The sequence below is a fragment of the Rhamphochromis longiceps genome, linkage group LG12, assembly GCF_057381845.1.
Source record: "Rhamphochromis longiceps isolate RC_006_pf linkage group LG12, R_longiceps_female_GT1.1, whole genome shotgun sequence".
NCBI classification, from domain to species: domain Eukaryota; kingdom Metazoa; phylum Chordata; class Actinopteri; order Cichliformes; family Cichlidae; genus Rhamphochromis; species Rhamphochromis longiceps.
In genome coordinates, this window is record NC_140568.1 from 37671017 (window position 1) to 37693497 (window position 22481).

Below are 22481 nucleotides of genomic sequence, written 5' to 3' on the forward strand. Positions count from 1 at the left end.
CCTTTACTAGTCCCTAAGGACCCCAAAGTGCTTTACACAACCAGTCATCCACCCACTCACACTGGTGACGGCAAGCTACATTGTAGCCACAGCCACCCTGGGGCACACTGACAGAGGCAAGGCTGCCGGACACTGGTGCAACTGGGCCCTCTGACCACCACCAGTAGGCAATGGGTGAAGGACACAACGACTGAGACTGTCCAAGCCGGGGCTCGAACCGGCAACCTTCCGATTACAGGGCGACCGCCCAACTCTTGAGCCACGATCGCCTCTAACATCAGAATAAGTTAATCACATTTACTGTTCTAACCAGGCTGCATTTTAGCTTTGATAGGTCTCCATTAAATGTTGTGCTTTGGTTTAGGTGCCATGTTAATCTTAATGCACGTTTATGGCAGCAGTTGGTGTGTGCAAATACAACTCACTGAACTGATTTTATTTGGTTTTAACAGTTTCCTCAATGTCCCCCACGCCAGCCTTTTTTTAACAAGCCTGGAAACACCCCTGCTGCACACCTGCCAGCAATCCTGACTATTCATTACTTTGTGTCCCAACTGCCTGGTCCTCAGTGTTCCTATATTAGAGTCATCCCAAGAACACACATTTTTGAAATGTATTCAGTATTTAAATGAAGCCTCCTCCCTCAACACACAAACACCTCTAAGAAAGATAAAATCCTTCAGCGACCAGACAACAAAAACTCAAAGTGGCTGAAATCCCCAAATGACATCCTGACTGCACACGGAGCACTTTGTTTTCACAAGGAAACAAAAGGAGGAACATTTCCCAGTAAAAAAAACCACACAAAAACAAAGACGAATCCTCTGGGTAGACACCCAAGTATCTTTTACTCGAGTCGCACATACAGCAAAAAAGCCCAAAACAAACTCTGATACGATTCTTACCTGTTCCACCTGTTGCACTTTGACTGTAGGCTCTTTGTTTCTGCATTGACATCTGACTTTTTCATACACCACCACAGCAGACCACATTAAACACTGCAGGAGCTTGCTCTGCCATCTTTTTTGTAAATTTTCACTTTAATGTGAACACAAACTCACAGAAACACACACACAAAGGTTGTTACCCGACACTGTTGGATTCAGGTTTGGTAGTTTCTGCTCTGTAGGTGCAGAATCACATTTCGTTTTTGTTCTCTGAGTATGAGTCAAGGTTTCTGTTTGAAACAAACCCAGAACACAAAACACATTTTAATCACTGAGTTTTATTGGCACTGTAAAGCCGCTTTGGTTAAAATGTTTATTTGGATATTAAAAGTACATAACAATACTTTCAGTAGTTTTTCACAGTGAAACTATCACACAATAACAGAGTTGGTACAGTCACTTTATGAATGACATTATTGGCACAGTTAAGACAAATATTTAAACACATTTAGCCTCCAGTGATGATCAAAAGAAAGGATTTAAAGTTTAGGAAATACTTTCATTTTCACTTTTCACATATATTAAACCTTTAAAATATTGGAAACCGCAAAAATACATGATCATGTTTTTTCCTGGATGTTTCATTTTAATGCAATTTGAGCAAAGTCATCTATGACAGCATAACGGGAATAACATGCTGTGGCAGATAATTTCAAAAGAAACTTTTCTAACAGCTCAACAAATATCAACACAAACTGTTTGCGGGCAGTGTGTGTGCTAGCTAAAGCTGCCCAGAGATGGAGAACGACGTAAGAAAGACAGGACAGAAGAGGAAGAACAGGGGTTATATTTAAAGGTAAGGACTGCTCAGTGATATTTGAAAATTGTAAACTGTTACTATCATGTTTTATAGTATCATTTTTAATCAAACAGTGGGTCTGTTTATGATGTGTTCTGATAAATTATACACTTTCATATTTTTTGAAACATCCTGCGAAACACACTGAGGTAAACTAACTAATTCAGATTTTTCAGTGTTACGCTGATGGATTTACAGTGAGGCAGTGTGTTGGACCAGTGTTGGACTGTTGTGTTCATGGTCAAATTGGGTTACATCCAGTGTAGCAAATTTGATTTTAGGCAGATGATGATGTGTCCTACATAACAGATTCAAGCTGACTACATTCATTAGAATTGGAATACAGATTGGAATTTTGTTTGTAGTCTCACATACTAACATAATTTTATGATGATGATGATTATTATTACTACAAGCTTCAGTTAGCTTTGCACAAAAATCGCTGGTAGAAATATCCTCTAAAAGTACTTTTAGTACATCTCAGAGCCTGCACTTTTACCGGAGTACTTTTTAAACACAGGTTTCTGTACTTCTATTTACATAAAGAATACTTTTGCCACCTGTGATGATACTGGAAAAAGAACATTTTATGTATATTATTTGCATAACTGGGTCTTAATTAATAATTTCTAAAAATATGTGAAAATCTTTCATGCTGCAGAACTAGGATATATCAGTAATTCCATTTTATTTTAGAAAATAGTGACGAGAAGTTGCATTAAAAATGGGTTGACCTTTTCAAAGACATTTTAAGAAAATTAAACTTCATGGATTTGATTTAAAGACTGAAAAGCACAACAAAGACCATCACAGTGCATCATTTTCTAAACTGACTGTAACCCTCAGAAGTGTGGAAGCAATTATAAATCTTTAGTCAGCCTTATTTTAGTATTGAAGAAGAAGAATCTGGTCAGCCTTGTTCCAATACACTGACAATAACGTGTGATAATCTTGTGATGTCTTATTCATCACTGCTGATCACCACAACCCTAACCCTACGGTAGAAGAATATGCCATTTTTGCTTCTTTTTTCATATTCTTTGCAATCGTGGGAACAAAAAAGTAATTTTAAGTGATGTGTATAAACTATTTATTTAAGACTATTATATAGGAAAGAAGATCTTTTTATATATCTCCAAAATACAGGTGTATGGTCACAGCTGGAGCCATTATTTAAACCTCACAGGGCTAAAATTAGCTGTGATTAAATAAAGTAAATAAAGAAAACAATAATTTGATCCACAGTCAGCTAATGCTTTATGAAACATTGCTTCCGTACTGATGCACTTTGGTTCATTTTTTGCGTTCCTCGATCTCCTCCACCTCGCTGGACTCATCGACTACTTTGCCATTGATCATTGTTTGAGTGACGACTTTCACAATCTTCCTAGTCCTTACATCGGGGTCTTCTGTAACACAGGAGCGAACAATGGTTAGTCACACTAATGCTGCTAATCTAAAGCCACAGAAAGTGTCATTAATAGTGTAACAACAGTGCTATACTCAGATAAGAAGTTTATATTGAGGCTACGAAGCCACACTGACCCCGAGAAAAGGGATTCCTACTTTCCCCGAGTGAGTCATGTGCTATTTTGATTTTTTTATGATCCCGTGTGAGTATCAAGTGAACACATGTTCACAAAAGAGTTTGAATAGCAAAGGAAAGGATCAGATTTTCCTGCAATGTTGGCCTACTGGAAGAATTTAAGATGACTAAAATTACCCAGCTTTACAAGAGCAGACTGTAACAGACATAAAGGACAACAGCACTCAAGTTCTTTTTATACTGACTTCCTATAGAAGCCTGTACTGAAACATGGGACCCTTTTGCAGTAGTGATGAATTCTGGCCTCTGGTATGACACTGGATACCATTCAACAATGGTTTTCAAACTTTTTTTTGCCCAGAGCGCACCAAAGTTTCGAGGCACACCTGTATTCAAGTGTGTAAAAATAGATTCTGTGGCCTCGATCATGCCTGCTTGAGGATAAGCTGCAGAAACTGCTGGTGAGTAAGCCTTCCTTTTTTACATTGGTTGCATTTGAGTGATGTACATTTCATCACCAATGAGGTGAAAACGAAGCTCCGAACTCTAATTATTTGTCCAAGCAAAGCTTTACTAAAATTTTACCAAATAAGAGTGTGTTGCTCAGAGGGACTCCATAATAGTGACAAGACGTCCCACCTCTGCAAGCGATAATATCCAGTTAAGTTGGCCTTAAAATGCATTGCGATTGGTGGATTGTAGTGTGACAGTGTGCCGCAGTGAGTCACAAAACATTTTCAGAAACACGAACATCTGCATCGAGCCTTGAATTTATGTCACTCTGTCCCAAGTCGCTTAAATTCTCAAATGTTTGGAGCACAGACAGCAGCAGACACCGTGGATAAATATCTATTCTATTCTCTTGTAAAGTTCTCTAGAGTTCTCTTGTAGATTACATTTTTAGTTGGTGCGTTGTATTAAATGGCTGACAAGTGGACATCTGCAACGAGTGTCACGATCACAATTTAACACAAACCGTCGACAGCCTTTATATCTCTGGTTTAAATTCAGCAGTTTTAAAGCATGTCAACTCTGGCTCAGAAAACTTGTTGGATTTCAAGTGCTTCTCCCAGACTAGCATTATCCAACCTAAACTTACAGATGCCACGCTCAGATTTGCAACAGATTTGTTAAATTTAATAATCTGAACTTACTTTTAAGAGGTGGAGGGGGAGTTTCTTTCACCCTGTAGGACAAAATTATAATCAGTGAAGGCAAAGCAGAAAGCAGGTTCAAGCAAATACAGTTCTGCATTGTGGGAAAAAACACTTTGTTCTCATGTTTTCTTTTGTCTAATTATTTATTGTATTTTATATTTATTCTTTTTTTCACTGTAGTTATGGGTATCATTTATTACACCTTGTCACTAATATTCATACCATTTAAGGTCATTAAGCTTGTTTATTAAAACTAAAGTACAAACTAAAAGAAAAAACATTTTAGTTAATGATTAAAAATGTTTTAACTAACTGAAACATTTATGCTTAGTGTAGTAAAAATGTTATTACACCTTGCTTGATGAGGCATTGATGCACATTTTTATTGAGAGTCTGACCATCGGTCAGTTGCTTTTAAAAAGTTATGTGTTTTTATTAAATTACCTGCACTGATTTTTCTAAATTTGGTCTCAGAGACATGCCCTCCATACAGTAATTAAAAAGACTAAAACAAAACAATGAAACTAATAACAACTAAACAAAAACTAAACATTTTCAAATTCTGAAAACTAAACTGAAAATAAGTAAATCAACTCTGAAAACAAACTAAGAAGAAACTAGTTTAAAAACAAAAACTCAAATATGAAATAAAAATACTAACTAGAAAGCACAAAGCTATAATAACTCTGATATGAACAATCATAGTGAACTGAATATGATGCTACAGTTGCTTCTGGGTAGCTTAATTTTAACTCTGTCCAAAGTTTAGTCTATACAAACGTATGTGCAAAAGTAAATAACCAAATAAAATATAAGGTGTTAATAAACTTGAGATTCCTGGTACGCTGATTTTTCCGTGTAAATGCGACCCCTGTTTCTAATCTATGCTCATCTAAAACAAACTGTGGTTAAATTTACTGGACGGACATGATAATCTTATTTCTGCTAAAAACAAAATGCACATATGTCCCAAAATGGAGAACAAGTCCTTTAATTCGAAGACTAATAAATGTACAAATGCCTCCTTCTTGTAGAAAGTATGAATAACTACAAGAGTCATTTGTTTTTTTGATAATATTCAAGTAAAAAAATATGCATTTGAAAAGGAACTGGTCCTGTGACTGTTGTTATTTTGGGACTGTGCATCCCTTAGGCTTAGATTTGTTTTTCTACTTGCTTACATGTCCTCTCCTTCCAGCAGCCTCCTGTAGGTGGCGATCTCCATCTCCAGGTTCTGCTTGATGCGTAGTAGCTGCTCGTAGTCAGTCTTGTTGCGCTGCATGTCCAAACGCAGCTGAGACAGCTCATCCTCCAGCTGTGTCAGAATGGCCTGAAGACGGTCCATGTCCACAGAGTACTTGTGTCCCGATTCTCCGAGATTTCCCTCTAACACGCTAACCTGTAAACACAGCATACTGATGCTGAATAGCCACAACAGATAACATATTCTCCTCTGTGTTACATAATTACTAAAGCTGGCTTGAATATTCAGACAGGTCGCCTCCTTCGCTATATGTCATCAAGAACTGCGTTTAAGGAACAGCTTCATCCTGAGAAGCACAGATAACAGTCTGAGCATGCATGGTTAAAAACACATAATGTCTTTGGGAACAATAATCAAATTTTGAGTTAGTTGTCTAAAATGTCGTCCTTTGCTTACTTAAGATGGGACTGCCCACTCTGATATTAAAATATATATATTTTTTATTAAAGTGAAATAATTAATGCTCTAATGTCTGTGTGCTAAAGATGAAGCATCAATAATGAGGGTGCTGGCTTAGGGTGAAAGTAGAATAGACTTGCCTTTTGGGGAATTAATTACAGAGGAATCACAAATAACAAAATAACAAAACAGCCATTTAAATATTTAAAACTGCATGAACATTTTTTTTGTTGCTCTTAATGGCATTTAAATTGTCATCGATTGTGTACACAGTGATTTCCGACAGTCAGAAAATTTTAAAATGACACGTTATTCTTGATTTTCTGACTTTCTTTAAATCTTTAACTGCTAAATCTCATCAGTAGTGCAAATAGCTAAAATGAGGCACTGGCTATAAGAAGCTGAAATGAAGCCGTTACTGTAAAGGATGCTCAGCACCAGGAAGTAAATCTTTAGGAGACTAAAATGAATCAATTAAAACATAAAGAAGGATCAAAGCTGTGTTAAAGGTTTGGCTTTGTTAAAGCTTTTCACATTTCAAAAAGTAGTATAGCAGTCTTAATTTTGGGAATGGCTAAAAAAATATTAAGTTGTAAATTTATAGTCTGATACTCCTGCTCTAACGGGCTGTATGATCTTCATGCAACAGTAGAAACTTTGAGGATGGAGGTAAACACAGTGAGGATGAAACGGTAAAGCCTCCATATTAACTCACTGTTCACACGGACCATAAAGAGTGTCACCACTGTCAGAAAATCAGTCAAAAACTGCTGCTTTGTAATTTTACCTATTAAGAAGTTTTCCTGTCAGCACTATAATACGTCTGCATTCATTACTGTGCGATCAGGCTGAGCAAATATCTGAAAGCTACATTTGCCTCCAGTGAACATGTCTGCATGCTGTACATTATTACTGAGTTCACTGGAAGTGGAGACAAAACACCAGGTTTTTGTGTCTTGTCACACTGATTGATTGTGGAAACATTATTAACCTGCTGTGTACATTGTATCTATACAGCAGCAGCTCTTAACTGACAAAAAGCTAGTCTCGACAAGTGTGCGGGGGAGGATGTGAGGATGGGGTGAGGACCAGTCATTCATGTGCCCTCATACAGGGTTTCTAATGTCTCCGTCTCACGGAAACCTCACCGCTGAAGAAGATAAGTAGTCATTCAAATGTATATGAACAAACTGTACTGTACCTGTTTACGAACGCTCTCAAGCTCAACTTCTAGAGCCTGAAGGAAACGCCGCCTCTCACTGAGCTCACTTTGGGCACAACGCAAAGCCTCGTTGCTTTCTTTGACCTCCGACTGTACTGCCTCTAACTGTAAACACATAAAAACATAACATTCAAAACAATTCAACACAGCACTCAACTCAGGGTGCTTCATACTGTAAAGTAAAGACCCGACAACATTAGGTAGAGAACCCCCAAAATCAGGCAATCCCTTATGACTTGGAGACCTTGAAGAGGACGAACGTGCTTTAACAGGAAGAAACCAGAACCAAGATCAGGGCGGAGCAGTTATCTGCTAAAACTGATTTGGTGATGACAGAGAAGGGAAGGGAAAAGAAAATTAATGTAGTAGCATAAAAATGCTCGATGAGTAACAAGAGGTGAAGTACTTGATTACTTTCTAGCTGCCTAAGCTGGTTAACTAAGCAATGTTTCAGGTCAACCTGATGCAGCGCTAACTATAAGCCAAAAGTGAAAGTTTGAAGCCTAATTAGTATATCATTGAACCTAGTTAGGGAGGTGGTTCTGGTAGCTGAAGGCTTTGCTTCCAGTTCTATTTTGAGAAACTCTGGGAACCAGACGTAGGCCTGCAGTCTGAGAGTGAAGCGCTCTGATGGGATAATATAATGCATTAAGGTCTTTAAGATGTTATGTGGACTGACCCTTCAAGACTTTCTATGCAAGAAGGAGGATTTTAAATTAAATGATGAGCTTAACAGGAAGCCGGTGAACAAACAAGGGACAAATATGATCCCTCGCTTTCTCTCTTTCTCTACTCGTTTGGACCAACTGACAGCTTTTCAGGGAGTTTTTAGGACATGCTGATAAAAAGGAATGGCAATAGTCCCGACTAGCTGTAACCAATGCATCTAGTTTGTTAGGATAGGATAAATTGTAATTTTTACAATATTGCAGAGATGAAAGAAAGCAGTCCTACATATTTATTTACTGTGGGGAAAAGACAGAAGAACAAGAGCTGGTTTGTGCAGTTACACACCTTCTTCAGGTACCAAGACTCGGCCTCCTCCTTGTTCTTGCGAACAATGCCCTCATATTGGACCCTGAGTTCAGCCAAGATGGCCCCAAGATCAGGACTTTGAGCCGCATCCACCTCCACGTTCACCTGCTCATTGTCCAAACGGGCCTTCAGGGAGTTCATTTCCTGCAGACATTTAAAGAAGGAATGGAGAGAAAAAGCAGCATCTTACTGTAGATGCACTGTAATGTAAATCATGGTTATAACAGAAATATTTTGATGTCCACCTATTAATCCACCAACTTCAACTTCAAGTGGTTTTACTACACTTAGTACTGCCTTTTGATAGAGACATTGAGCAAACAAAAAGAAGTTGTGTGCTAAAAGAGCTGCTATATTAAATGAAAACCATTAAATGCCTCTGGTGGATTAAGCTTGTAAACTGAGATGTTCAGGGACCAGAGCTGAAATTTAGAAAAAGGTCTGATGTTCAGATGGAAAAAACCTGTTGTCTGCTTGTTTTGTTTGTTTGTTTTAATAAAGGAGGAGCTTTGAGGCTTCCTTTTAACTGGTGTGAGACTGTTTCAGCAGCGTGAGACTGAAGGTGAAAGTCATGCCATCAGCGCGAGAGCTGGTAAACCTGCTTTAACATCATCCATGTTGCCTAATTGGCTGTTTGTTTTCAATGAGCTAACCTATTGTTACAGCAGATGTAGGTTAGAGTCAATCAAAACTCTAATGTACTTTGTTAAATTAGCTTTACACGTCTCCCCTGTGTTCCCTGTGACTTCTTGTGAAGTCAGTCTTGTTTTGGTGCTTGTTTATCTTTCTGTCTTTGTGTCATGTCTGAGTTTCTCTTTCCGTGTTCCGTTTCTTCCTGTTTCATTTTGGTGGTTTGTCGTGTATTCAGTTCTATTTGCCTGTCACCTGTAATTAGATGCAGCTGTTCTCACACCTGTTGCTTGTTTCTCGTTATCCTCTGCATATATATGTGTTGTCTCATTCATCCCTTGCCCTTTATCACATCCTCTCTCATGGCCGTGTCCTTCCTCGTGCATTTCCCCAGATGAGTTGTACTTTCAGCACCTGACCTGCTGCTCTTTGTTTAGTTAAGAGCTGTGCAAAATAGTTGTTCTGGAATTTTAATTCTCGCCTTCCTACTTTGACACCCATAATAACATCAGCTACATGTGCAGGAGTAATCCCACAAAATCAGCTCAGCTTTCATATCACAGAAACTTCACAGCTCTCCGATAACTATTTTACGCTACCATTTCTCACTTCCTTTAAATCTTTACAGTAGTTGTAAAGTTTTTATTCACAACATATGAAGCCTCAAGAAAAAGCCAGTGCCAAGTGATAATCTTCAGAGGACTAGCCAAATATAATAAGGTTTTTTAAAGAAAGAATCCCACCGTGAATTAAAAGTTATTACTGTATTGTTCATAAAGCTCACAAGATAATTAAAGTTTAAATGAGTGATCACTGTAGCTGCCTAAAAGAGTGCAACCACAGGTTGTGTGTCAGAAGGCTTCATCTACTTCACCTTTGCTACAAATTAATTTCTGAGACATTTATATGGTAGCTGCATCAACACCTCTTGGGTTTTGTAGTTCTTACTGGCTGCAACAATTATGAATTTTGTTTTGTTTTTTAATTCTCGATTTAAGAAAAATTAGATGTGTTGAAAAATAACAAAATAAAAAAGCTGCGCTGTACAGTTATGATAACACTCTAATTACAGTCAGTCAAATTTTATACATTTTTAAGACAAAATAAAAAATTCCCTCTGTGTAAAATTCAGTCTACATCCTGGACACCACACCTGACTGCCTAAACACACACAGACTGTTGCGATGACTGGGCTCAAACACTCCTGCTTTGTGTACATTGGAGTTACCTCGTTATCTTGAAGCAGTCTGGTTACAAAGATGAAGGGTGTGTCCCTGTACTTATATTATCGTATTTCAGACACCGGACACTGTTTAAACCTTGTGGGAGAAAACACAAACTGACCTGGCAGAGAACTAGTTTATATGAACTTGTGTCTTGTGAAGAAGATAATAATAATGGATATGTAAACACTGTTTAACCTCTTGTAACCTTCGTTTTGGCAGCAGTCTCACCTCCTGGTGATTCTTCTTGAGGAAGTAGAGCTCCTCCTTCAGGCTGTCCAGGTCTCCTCGGAGAGTGGCGATGATCTGGTCGTGGTCTGACTTTGCTCTCCTCAGAGCCTGACAGTCCCTCTCCACTGACTGGCACAAGGTGGCCTCTGCCTCCCATCTGCATTAAAAAAAAAAAACAGCATTAAAGACAAGATTAAATCAAATAAATGAACTTTCACACTTGTGCTGTAGCTCTGCACTTGAGAACAGAAATATCTGATGTAGTCAGGTTGGATATGAGCAATCAACAGAATAACAGCTGTGACTTTATTTCCAAAAGACCCATGTGTTGTGTTGAAGAGATTTCATATATAGAAATATGTACCACAATTTTGTGGCAAGTCAGCCAGGCAAATCAGTAAGAATGCACACATACATTACCACAACATTCTGGGAAAAGCTAAAATTTCTTGAGGAAATGGGGGTAAATGCAGAAAGTAATCACAGAAATTACTTTTAACCTGCCAGCTCTTCCTGTACACTATATCCAAGTAACCACGTTACCTATGGTGCATAGAGCATTTCTAGTTGTGTCAATGTGTCTGAAGTGGCTACTTCCTGCTGTCTGTACATGTGGAAAATATCCCAACACGATTCCCTGTAAATTCTCACAAGTTCATGTTAAGAGAAAAGGAGGTCATCAGTAAACATGTGCAATTTTAGGCCAGGTTTGTACCTTTTGTGTACATTATTGAAAAATACTCATTTTCATGAGATCTGAAAATACTGCAGATTATTTAATACAATCTTTCTGTACCTATAGATCAAAAATATTCCTGCTTCTGCATAAAGAAAAAGACTTTTGAACAAGTACCAGAAGTGACACTTCCACGCTATTTTCATTTTTCCTCAAGTACCTCAGGAGGCAACTAGCTCTTAAAGAAAATCAGTTCCCATGAACTTCTACATTAAAATATCCAACTTTACAACATTAAATAGCAGATTTACAGCCTGTTAACTCCTTCGTGTGGATACTGGTGTTAGGAGTGTTGACACTTTGATTAACAGGCACCTGATAAAGGCAGCTGGAGCTAATTAGTAACTCTTCTGTGAATTTGGCACTGAGGCCACTCAGGAATGGATGCACAAATGTGAAAAATCGCATGCAAACTCCTGCAAAGCTCAAAGTTATTAAGGTCCACACTCACTTTGCTGTAAATAACATGAATCACTGTCAGCTGACATATTACTCCCTCACATTAGACCACAAAACATACTATCAACACACTGTGAAAAACACCAGCAGCAGGTATTTCCTGACTCTGTCACCTTTAGCTTCACCTTACCAACTGTAGAATCTCCGTAAGGGGACGATTCTCTTTCTGGCCTGCACCATCTATCATATTCCCCTCTAACTGATGTTGCCATTGTTTGGTACTGGAGCACCCACCGTGGGAATAAGGCATTTATTTTGGCCCCTGACAGAAAGGTCATTTATTCATACTGTTTTGCAGTCTGGCGCTCCCATGTGAACACTCACAGCCAGGGAAAAGACTGCAGTGTGACACTCACTTGACCCTGAAGTCATCAGCCGCCAGCTTGGCATTATCAATCTCCAGCATTATACGGGCATTCTCCAGTGTCTTCTTTCTCACCTAAGTGAAAGAACACAATGCACAGCAAGTTAAAATTATGTGTAGTTTTAATGTGTCTAGTTAAATATTAATTTGTTAAGTTGAGTTCTTCCACCAAAACTGCACTTTAAATTAGAGAATTCATGACAGAACATCACGCACAAATATTATTATTTTTTTCTCAAGACAGGAAGTCTTAAAATGAATTGTATAGTCTAAAGCACTAGACACTGACCTCCTGTCCAATGGCATGGGCCTGTGCCATCATCCCCTCAATGTCGTACCCTTTTGGAGCTCTGTCCAGCATAAGCTGCTTGATCTTCACCTCCAGCTCAGCATTGGATTTCTCCAGTGACCGCACCTTGTCCAGGTAGTTGGCCAGCCTGTCGTTCAGGCCCTGCATGGTCTCCTTCTCGCTGACGCTGAGGCCATTGGAGAGGCTGGAGCCCAGCACGTTGAGGCCATTGCCCAGAGAGAGGGAGCGCGACAGAGTGGCGATCAAGGAAAGATTGGAGACAGAGGGTTTGGAGCGGATGCTGCGTCCACTGCCCCTCACAGAGATGTTGGAGAAGGAGGGCTGCCGCACTGAGCGCACAGAGAGAGCAGATGCCATGGTGTCCACTACACAGATAGTTAGATACATTCAATAAGGATCAATAAGGAAGACAAAAAATACCTAGAGGTTTTTTATGCCTATCATACACCAGAAAACTCTGAAAGGGCTAAAAGTCAAGGCACCCTGTCATATCTTAAGGTAGTATGTCATTAGGCATTGTTCAAAGAATGGAGTCACTATTTACTAGGTTATAACTAGTTTCCTTTTGAGATGATTTCCCATCAAGAAAATAAAATAAAAATATTAGTAGATTGATACATGAACAGGCTGTCATGGCCACTTCTGTCTTATTTTGTTCTCAAAATCACCCAAAAGGAAAAAACAGAAAGTACTTCAGAATAGACAACAATGGTTAGGAAAACAGACAGTGCACACCTATTGGTTCTTAAAGTCACATGATTAATCCAGCAAGATCAGCCATTTGATTTGTCTTGTTGGATTTGATAGATCTGAAACAACTCTGAGTTTTATGACTTTCTACTAAACGATTGCCAAAAATGTAACAATAAATGATTTTCTTGAGATCCTGAAAAACTTAAAAAGTCACTTGGATCACCCTGTAACATTTTTTGTCATCTTTTGTCTCCCTTTTCCAGGTTTCTGTTGAACATTCAAGCAGGAAATATTACCAATCATGTTTCTGTTCTACTAAAGAAACACTGTGTTTGAAATACAAGTGCTGGATACCAAGCATCATCACTCTTTCCTCGTCACAGAGTTATTTAAGAAGAACAGCAATGACGTTCTAGTAAATTTCAAGTCCTTGAGAGCTTTACATCATCCAGAAAATGTGTTCCCTATTCAGCTACTCTGAGCTGTAAATTGATGAACAGAAACAGAGGAAAGGGACAAAAACAGTATTTACCTGGAGCTCAGTTGTTCAGTTGGTCTCTTCTTGTCGCTGATGGTGAGAGTGATTGTTGTTGCTGGAGCAGCTTTCACAGGTGAGTCCGGCTGTAGAGGATCAGCTATCCTGGCTGGGGAGGAGCCAGTCATGTAACCAATTCCACAACAACAAAGGAGAGGATGCAATATGACACCTTGTGGAGGACTGAAAAAATACAGAGGTGCACATGAGTTTAAATCAATGTGTCCTTTCATTTGAGGAAAAACTGTACTGCTACTGTCAGTATAGTTTATATTTTAACCTGCCTTTTTCAGGTAATATAAGTATATCTAAGATGAATATGGCAGAAAAATCATTCAAAAGAGAACAAATGTAATAGGTTGTTGGGGGAAAAAAGTTGCATTCACTCAATATTGTTACATAAAAAACAAGCCAGTCCTGCCCAGCAGAAAATTTGGCCTTTACTTCTATATTTGTCCTCACAATAGCTTCCTCAGACTTGAATCTGACCTGTCTCTTTCCACAGTGGTTGTATTGAGAGCAGACACAATGGCTTTAGAGTGATGTGAGAAGGCTTCACCTGAGGACGGCCAGCCAGGATGGGAAGAAACGAGAGGAAACGGGAACAATGAAGAGAAAGAATGAAAAGAAAGTGAAGACCCCTGAGAAATACACAAAGAAATGCAGGGCGTAGTTGTGGATGAACTGGAAACCTGGCTTATATTTACACACTCACAGACACACACACCCACATCAACACGCACAGGCACCATTTTATAAGGGTGAATTGTCTCTCAGCCCTCTATTTCCATCTTAGAGCATATAATCCCTTGTTACTGTTGAAAACATGTATGACTTTTGATTTCTTTGGGCTTTATCATGCCAAGAAGATCAGAGCTCTCAGTGACAGTGACCTGATTTAGTGCTGTATGAATTACATCTCACTGCAGCCATCCCCGCCCAGCGCTCGTCTGCATTGGCCAGCTACATTCTGGGACAGCTCACGGTGGAAACTTTCTTTTGTGCCGTTTCTAAGCTAACCGTAAAAGTCACCTATAACCTGTCTGTTTCTACAGGCTGCAGGCACAGTAACATTAATGACTTAAAGCTGTCCAACTTGGCCCAGAATGAATCAAACAAATGGATATTAACTTAAACTGAATGCAGTCTTAACTGCAGGACAAGTGTGTCTGTATTACAGTGTCACTACATTATAATGTAATACAACTGGATGCATACATGTTGTACAAATACACTTGTGTTGATATTCGTTACATTTTTCTGATGTATGTGTGGGATCTTTGTTCCTTAGTCAAAGGGGAAAAGCCATAAAACTGATTCTCACAAGCACAAAAGCAAGACATAGCAAGGATACAGCGACATCATGTGGCTTAAAACACATACTACAGCAGAGAACTTAAGTATTTTTAAAGCTCAAATTTTCAGACACAAGTTACTTGAATTATGAAGAGACATGGTATGAAAATGAAACATTATATAGAAATAAAGATTTATATTCCAATAAAGTGCAAAACCCTTGAGCTACTCCTGATTTCTTTATGACACAGACGTTCTTATAATTTTTTAAAGCGGTCTTGAGCTGTAGGTCTCTAGGCTTTCTGAAAGGCACCGGCTGCTTGTTCACTCATTTTTCAGTCCAGTCTTTGTATTTGACCATTTTCAGGGGAATTATGTTTAAGTTACTTAGAAATGATTTATAAATCATTCAAGCACAAAAAGGGAACCTATAACTCAAGGGATGAACCAGTGATGTGTCTACACACAACAGACAACTTGAGGATAACTTTAAGTATTCTAAGGATATCTCAGCATGTTCAGTGTCTCCTTGAAAAATTAAATAAATATGACAAATGGAGGTTGTAGGCTTCAAAAACGCTATCTACAGCAGATGAAAAGCATCTAAAAGTCCTTTCCTTGAGAAATATTGGGAGAAATACAGCAAATCCCTGACATAGGTCCAGTCCAGGTCAGGGGAGTGTCTAAAGCCATCTGTGAGCTAGCCTCTGTCATGGGTTGGGTCTGTATTTCAGACAGTGGTGTTGGAGGATCTTGTCAAATTTAATGGAATTATGAATAATCTGATCAGCATACTTTCGCAGTAAAAGCCGTGCTGGTGGCAATACTGTCAGTCATAGATCAGCGTCCCCAGAGCCCAGAGCGCAACATCCCTGAAGCAGTGTAGGATCAGCTTGACAGAAAACGGAACAAAAAGCAGTCGACATAAAAAAGCTTCTTCTTCAAGAGGCCTTCAAGACTAACTAGCAAAATTCCAAGAAGGCCTACCTGAGAGTGTCCATAAAAGTGAGCATACCAAATATTGACTTTCAAGCTTACTATAAATTGGCCTTATTTGCTTTATCCCATGTAGGTTTGCACAAGTTTAAATAAATCACTTAAACTATTTCCCATTTTCATGTCAAAATATACAAAAGTTCAAGACAAGTTTAAGCTCAAGACACAACATCTTTTGATAAGGGTAATGATTTATGTGATGTTTCTGTTTAGCTCACAATGCTGAAAAACTGGAGAAAAAATGGAAAAACTGGTTCTTAACTTGCAGACTTTAAATTAGACTACAGCCAATATAACCTATAAATAACGTATAAAGTGATTGCACATGTTGTCCTCATGCTTTTGATATCCCATGGCCTGGAATAAGGACAACTTTAGCCTTAGCAGGCATCTCATTCCAGTATGGCAGAAGCTCGAACTGGATACGAAACAAATATAACTTTTTCATGTTGTCTTTCCTATATCGTTATCAGGCCATTACCATGAGACTGATAAATTATTCTAACTGGTGATAGACTTTATATGATCAAACCTTTAAGTGTACTACTACAAGACACACAAATAAGTGTACTGGGTGTACTTTCGTAAAGTTTGGGTTTTTTTTGTTAAAGGGGAGGAAACAGCATTAAGCCCACTGGTCACTGTGGCCCATTTTAAAGTCTGAAAATTTCATGGTATCCAACAAAACCTTTCTCTGATCACCTCTGAGCTGAAAATGAAGCACTTTCTTCTTTGTGTTTTTATCAATTCACTTATTTGGGAATCTCCATTAAAACAATAATCTGTAATTTTAAAGTGCAGTACCTTCATCGCCCACAAGGGGCCGACAGACCACACTTGGGGAATCACTGCTCTAACAACTTTTAAACAGCCATCATTAGCAGCCATACGCCACATAACTGACATGGAAATGGTTGTGCAGAGATTAAAAACATTTAGATCTTTATTGTAATACACTAAAGTGACTTCTTCTTTACTTTATGTATTTAATATTTGTCCAGGACTGAATTATAGGAGAATTTGAAATTTCTGAATGTGTCTGTGAACCTGTGGAAATGGAGGAAGCTACATGATATACAGAATCATTTGATTTAAGCTAGTCTCCATCTGATAGGGTGAAATGTAGTAATTCAACAGCATTCTCAGCCTTCAGGTGTGCTTTAGTGCCACTGTCTTTATATGACATGCAACACCTAGGCATATCAGTCTCAGGAGATTGATTCAGAATCTGCTCCAGCTTCTCATAAATCAAACTTAAGTGCAGTGATGTTTCAAAACCAGTTGTCATTTCCCCAAAGTAAACACTATCTGGGAACCTGCTGTGGAGTCCTATGTTTATTTTTGCATGGTGCGTGGTTGGCCGTCAGCCTGGGTGAAGTGAATCATAAGTTTCAGCTATTTCCTTGCCTTTCGTCAGGGCCCCTGCTCTCATGTGCTACTGTAAGAGTTATCGGTTACACACACAAAAAAAGGTTCTTTGTTTATTTCTATGACTTTCTACAGCGCACTATGCAACGGCCCAAAATCCAGAGTCAAATAAATTCCTGTTGCTTTGTTTTGACTTTGTTTGGAAACACGATACCAAATACAGTTGTGCAGTGCTTTTATAGCCAGGGTTAAATGGTAGGGCTGTGCAGTATCTATATTTAAACAAAACACTCTAAGCCATAAAGTAAATTCACTGTGGTCCAGTTTTCCTAAAGAAAGGACATTTCACCTAAAAATGCTCACTCGTGTAGTGTTAACCATCATGCTGTTTGTCGACGTGGTCTAGCTCTGAAGCCTCAAATAATCCACTTTTGAGGTACACATTTAGAGTCTTAGAATAAAAAAAGATGAAATTGTTGATGGTTGATGACATTACATTTACAAGTGAGGCCTCTGCAAATAAACACCTGTTTTTGGGAGGAAATTAGCAAAGTCATTGCTGTTTGGCTGACAGCTGGAGGACTGCAAAAGATGAGAAAAGAAAAGAAAAGAAAGAAAGAAAGAGAAGGTTATTATAACCAGATCTAGGTTCTAGAAAGGCCTGTAAAATGTTTTCAAATTTTTAAATTCTTATATTTTTTCCCCGCCATAGCAGCCCTGGTTGCAGGTAATAAAAGCTAATCTAATCTAAAAGGTGATCATAAGTTTCAATCTTTAAAAGATATTGGGGCTCTTAGACACTCTGCAACACTTTTGATAACACCCAACTATGCTAAGGCTGAGCAGTATCAATAGGTTTACAACTGAAACTTTGCAATAAATGTAGCTAGCAGCGGAGTAGCTACCAAACCTGTTTTCCTTGTAACGTTATTGACAAAACTGATAATAAATAATAAGAATATAAACTGTTATTATATAAAAAATATAACAAAAAACCTAACATAATGCATAACTGAAAATAAATAAATACAAAAAAAGTCACATGATGAAGTATCTTCTCAATTATAGCTGATTAGCTGCTTAAGCTAACATTAGCTTAAAAGGAAAGTTTAAACATGATAATTGCTATATAAATAAAGTAAACTGTCAACATAATAGAAACTTAATTTGAAGCTTCTTATGCTAAAATGTAAGAAAGGCTACATTTTAGCATAGCAAAGGCTAGTTGACATAAATCAGTCAATCACCAGTCAATCTTCCAGTTGTAGAAGGAAACATTAAATTGAATAACCACTTGTTACAAAAGAGACATGAAGAACAGCATCTCCAAACAAACCTTGAAGCAGATCGGCTGCAGCAGCAGAAAACCACAGTATGTGCCACTCTTGTCAGCTAATAACAGGAAACTGAAGCTATTCACTGGGGCTTAACAAAATTGGACAATAGACGATTGGAAAAACACATGTTCTGGAGAGTCTTACGTTTGCTGTAACATCCAGATAGTCGCTCAGCGTTAACAAAATGAAAGCATGTGAGGGATGTGGAAGCATTCGTGGAGGGGGTATTTACTTGGAACTTTTTGAGCCTCTTGGTACCTATTGAGCATCATTTAAACTGTCCAGCCTAGTTGAGTGTTGTTGCTGTTATGTCCAGCTCTTTATGACCACAGTGTATCTGTCTTCTTATGTTTCCTTCCAGCACATCTCAATCTGGTCACCTTTGGGACGTGGTGGACCTGGAGATTCCTATCATGTAAGATGTGAACACTGGGAATCATCATTTACATTAAATTCGCAGTTGATATAGTCTGATTTTATTATGTCAGCATAGTCAAGAGTCTTGTAAGATGTTTGCAAGTAAGGAATTTAACTTATACTGAGTCAAAATTAAAAACAAAGGTTTTAAAAGCTTCATGTAAGAATCAAGAACATAATGAAAGCTCAAAGCTGTGATGCCCTGTCTTGCATCTCCTCAGTACCCCTGATCTGAATGGTGGAGAAGGAGAAGCAAAGTTAGAATGACTTTTAGAGCCAAAGTAGCAGCCTTAATGGGAAATACATCTGATTGAAATACACCAGAATGATCTTTTAATATGCTTAGCTGATGTTTTAACTGGGAGAGTCTCGTGCTGCTCCAAGCTGTAGATAGACATCAACTGTGAGTCACAGAAGACTTTCTGTGGGAAAAAATAATTGTCTTCCAGAATAAGGGACATCAGAAAAAAACACTCTTTGCTCATAGTAACTATGACTGGAAAAAATGTCCTTCTTCTGGGATTGAGTTAATAATTACATGACTAAGTACACGAAGAACAGAAAAAAAAAACATTAATAAAGATATTAGGGATACATGACTGAACAACTTAAGCAGAGAATCTGCATTCATGTGTAACTAAGGACAAGGGTTCAAAGAAGCAAAGAAGACCCTAATAAACCTTTGGGTACATTTTTCTTCCATGTTTTTACAAACTGATACACAAGGCTTAGCAAATAGCAGTAAATCAAAAGACAGCTGAACAAAACTGTACTGAATTTGTTTAGAGCCTGATCTGCCAGGCTACATCAAGAGGTTTTGTCAAGTTTGGATGCTCTGACATGGAGAAATGTCAGTTTCAGTTTTACCCAGAACATTACTGAATAGATGTGTTAGTTTCATCACTCTGTTTCATGTATGCACACGGATGTCTCCACAACCAAGTATTGGTTTACTCAGCGGGAACTTCATTAGGGACACTTTACTAGTACAATGTTGGACCCCCTGTTCCCTTCAACTGCATTAGTTCTTCATGCCACAGATTCAAGAGAGTGCTGGAAAGATTCCTCACACAGCTGCTGCATTTGGTTGGGTGTATATGAATTTCCCATTCCACCACATACCAAAGGTGCTCTACTCGATTGAGTTTGACTCTGGTGGTTGAGCACAATTAACTCAGTGACATGAGAAACCAGTTTTAGATGATTTGGGCTTTGTGATATGATGCGTTATCCTGCTGGAAGCAGCCATCAGAAGTGGGTACACTAATTACAAAGGTATAGGCGTGGTCAGGAAATCATTTAAACAAGCTTAGTTGATACTAAAAGACCTAAAGTGTGGCATGAAAAACCACCAGCATCCTGAACCACTGATACCGTGCTTTCATATTGTTTATGCCAAAACTGACCTTACGATGTCACTGCAGAAAGTGAGACTGATTTGATCAGGCAATGATTTTCTTGTATTGTTCAGTTTTGATGCAACTATATTGCAGCCTCAGTTTTCTGTACTTGGCAGACAAGAGTGGATCTAGGTATGTTTTTTTTTTTTTTTTGCTGCTGCAGCCCATCTGCCTCAGGGTTTGATGTGTTGTTTATGCACTTCTGCATACCGTGCATGTAACCATTGGTTATTTGAGTTACTGTGCCTTCCTATCAGTTTAAAGCAGCCAGGCCTTTCCACTCTCTCCTCTGGCATAATTTTCCCCCAAAGAACTTCTACTCATGGGATATTTTCTCTTTTTCAGACCATTATTTGCAAAACCTAGAGATGGGTGTGCAGGAAAATCCCAGTTAATCAGCACACTCTGAAATACTCAGACCTGCCCACCTTGCATAAACAACCATCCCACGTTCAAATTAAATAAATAACCTTTGATCCCCATTCTGATGTTCAGTTTGAACTTCAGCAGGTCATATTTGCTGTAGCGAACGATTGAACAGCACTAAAAGAGACATATTACTGTGGTATTAGGTACTACTACTGTACCTAATGAAGTGGCCAGTAAGTGTACAATTTCATTGGTTCAGGTTTTGTACATTCAATGAGAACTATTATTAGTGGGATATTTTAACATGCTTAAAAAAAAACCATGGAACTTCCCAGTCAGATCCAGGGTCAAAGAGGAGGTCAAAAGGTCAAAAGTAGAGATAAATGTTGAAATTTGAAAATGCAGTTTTATACTTCATAGAGTTTTATTGAAATTGGATAAATAGTTAAGGAAGAATGATTAAATGAAAATTACCTTGACTTATGCTGGCAATTTTTTGGCCAAATTTCAGTGGTCAAAATGTATTTGAGTTTTTTCTGGTTTCAATTAAGAACTGATTCACTGACTTAGGTGCATGTCATGAAATCAGAGCCAACCAACAATTTTAAGCATCATTTTTAGTTTCTTGTAAAATTAGCAAAGTTTGACTACATTTATTTGTAATGCATTTGACTGTAGACCACTGAAGTAAGAAAAAAACACAAAACATCTAGCTTCTTTATTTAAACTGAACTGAGCTATTATCATGTTCATCAGCCTTTCAGTTACTTTGTATAACATCTTCAGTGCAATCAAATAATATAATCTAGTGAAGCAGGAAAAATAACACACACAAAAAAAGACCCTGCCAGCATATGGCAGTCTGATAAAAAAAACTAGAGGAGGAGGAGGGTGCTGATGAAGATGGCTCATGTTGCAATCTTCCACAGAGGTTTTGTTGACTGTTGCGCAGGGGAGCGCTCATCAGCGTGAAGGAGAGAAATGTGAATACGTGGAGACGAGGGGCACTGCAGTGTATCTGCTCATTAGGCAGCCGACGCTGTAATTCAGCGAGCGAGCAGCTCTGCAATCAGGGGCCTATTCATTAGCATGGGGGGCCCGCTTTCATCTGCAACCACTTGAGGCTGCCAATCACAGAGGCGGACGCATGACAGCATGACAAAAATGGGTCGACTTTAGCGTTCGGGGATGCTTGGCATGGAGAGAGACATGCCTAAACGCTGCCTTAAGCGCTCGCGTCTGAGAGGGGAAGAAATGTGCGTTTTTACAGTGTAGTGCTGGCAGGTGGCCCAAGCTGTGTCAGCCTGATAATCATCTCTGCTCAGCATGAAGACAGCTTTTGTTCTGAGATTTCACAAGGAGCAGCGTCGTGTCAGTGAAAAGGTTTCCTCCTGGATTGAATTGATTGGAAGCGATTGATTAGAGGAAAGTTTGATTTAAGCGCAAAGTTTAGGAAAGAACAAGAGCGCTGAGATAATACAGCACTTATATATACATTAAAATCAACCTAAATAGACACTCAAACACACCTGGCCCAGCCAACATATGGACATCTTTAATTAAATCTCTGAGGAGTATGAAGGAACCATTGTGTGTGTGTTTATCTGCTGTCTGCTTAAAGGCAGCAGGGGCTCAAATGGACTTTCCTGCTTCTTTTTTACAAGCAACAGGAGGAAGACTACCGTCAATGGAAAGTATGTCAGTTCACTGATCCCGGTGTTTCTGGATTTTTGTGCAAATAGCTATTT

General features: G+C 38.7%; 1 protein-coding gene across 1 annotated transcript; it reads right to left on the reverse strand.

Moving 5' to 3' along the window:
* Positions 1 to 1019: 1019 nt before the first annotated feature.
* On the reverse strand, positions 1020 to 13696 carry krt1-c5 (keratin, type 1, gene c5). Its single transcript, XM_085426223.1, has 9 exons — positions 13548 to 13696; positions 12302 to 12687; positions 12005 to 12087; positions 10454 to 10610; positions 8349 to 8513; positions 7314 to 7439; positions 5631 to 5848; positions 4447 to 4478; positions 1020 to 3155 (listed from the first exon to the last, which is right to left on the reverse strand). The coding sequence occupies exons 2-9, from the start codon at positions 12677 to 12679 to the stop codon at positions 3040 to 3042; spliced, it is 1275 nt and encodes a 424-aa protein (XP_085282349.1). The 5' UTR covers positions 12680 to 12687; positions 13548 to 13696; the 3' UTR covers positions 1020 to 3039.
* Between the last annotated feature and the right edge of the window lie 8785 nt (positions 13697 to 22481).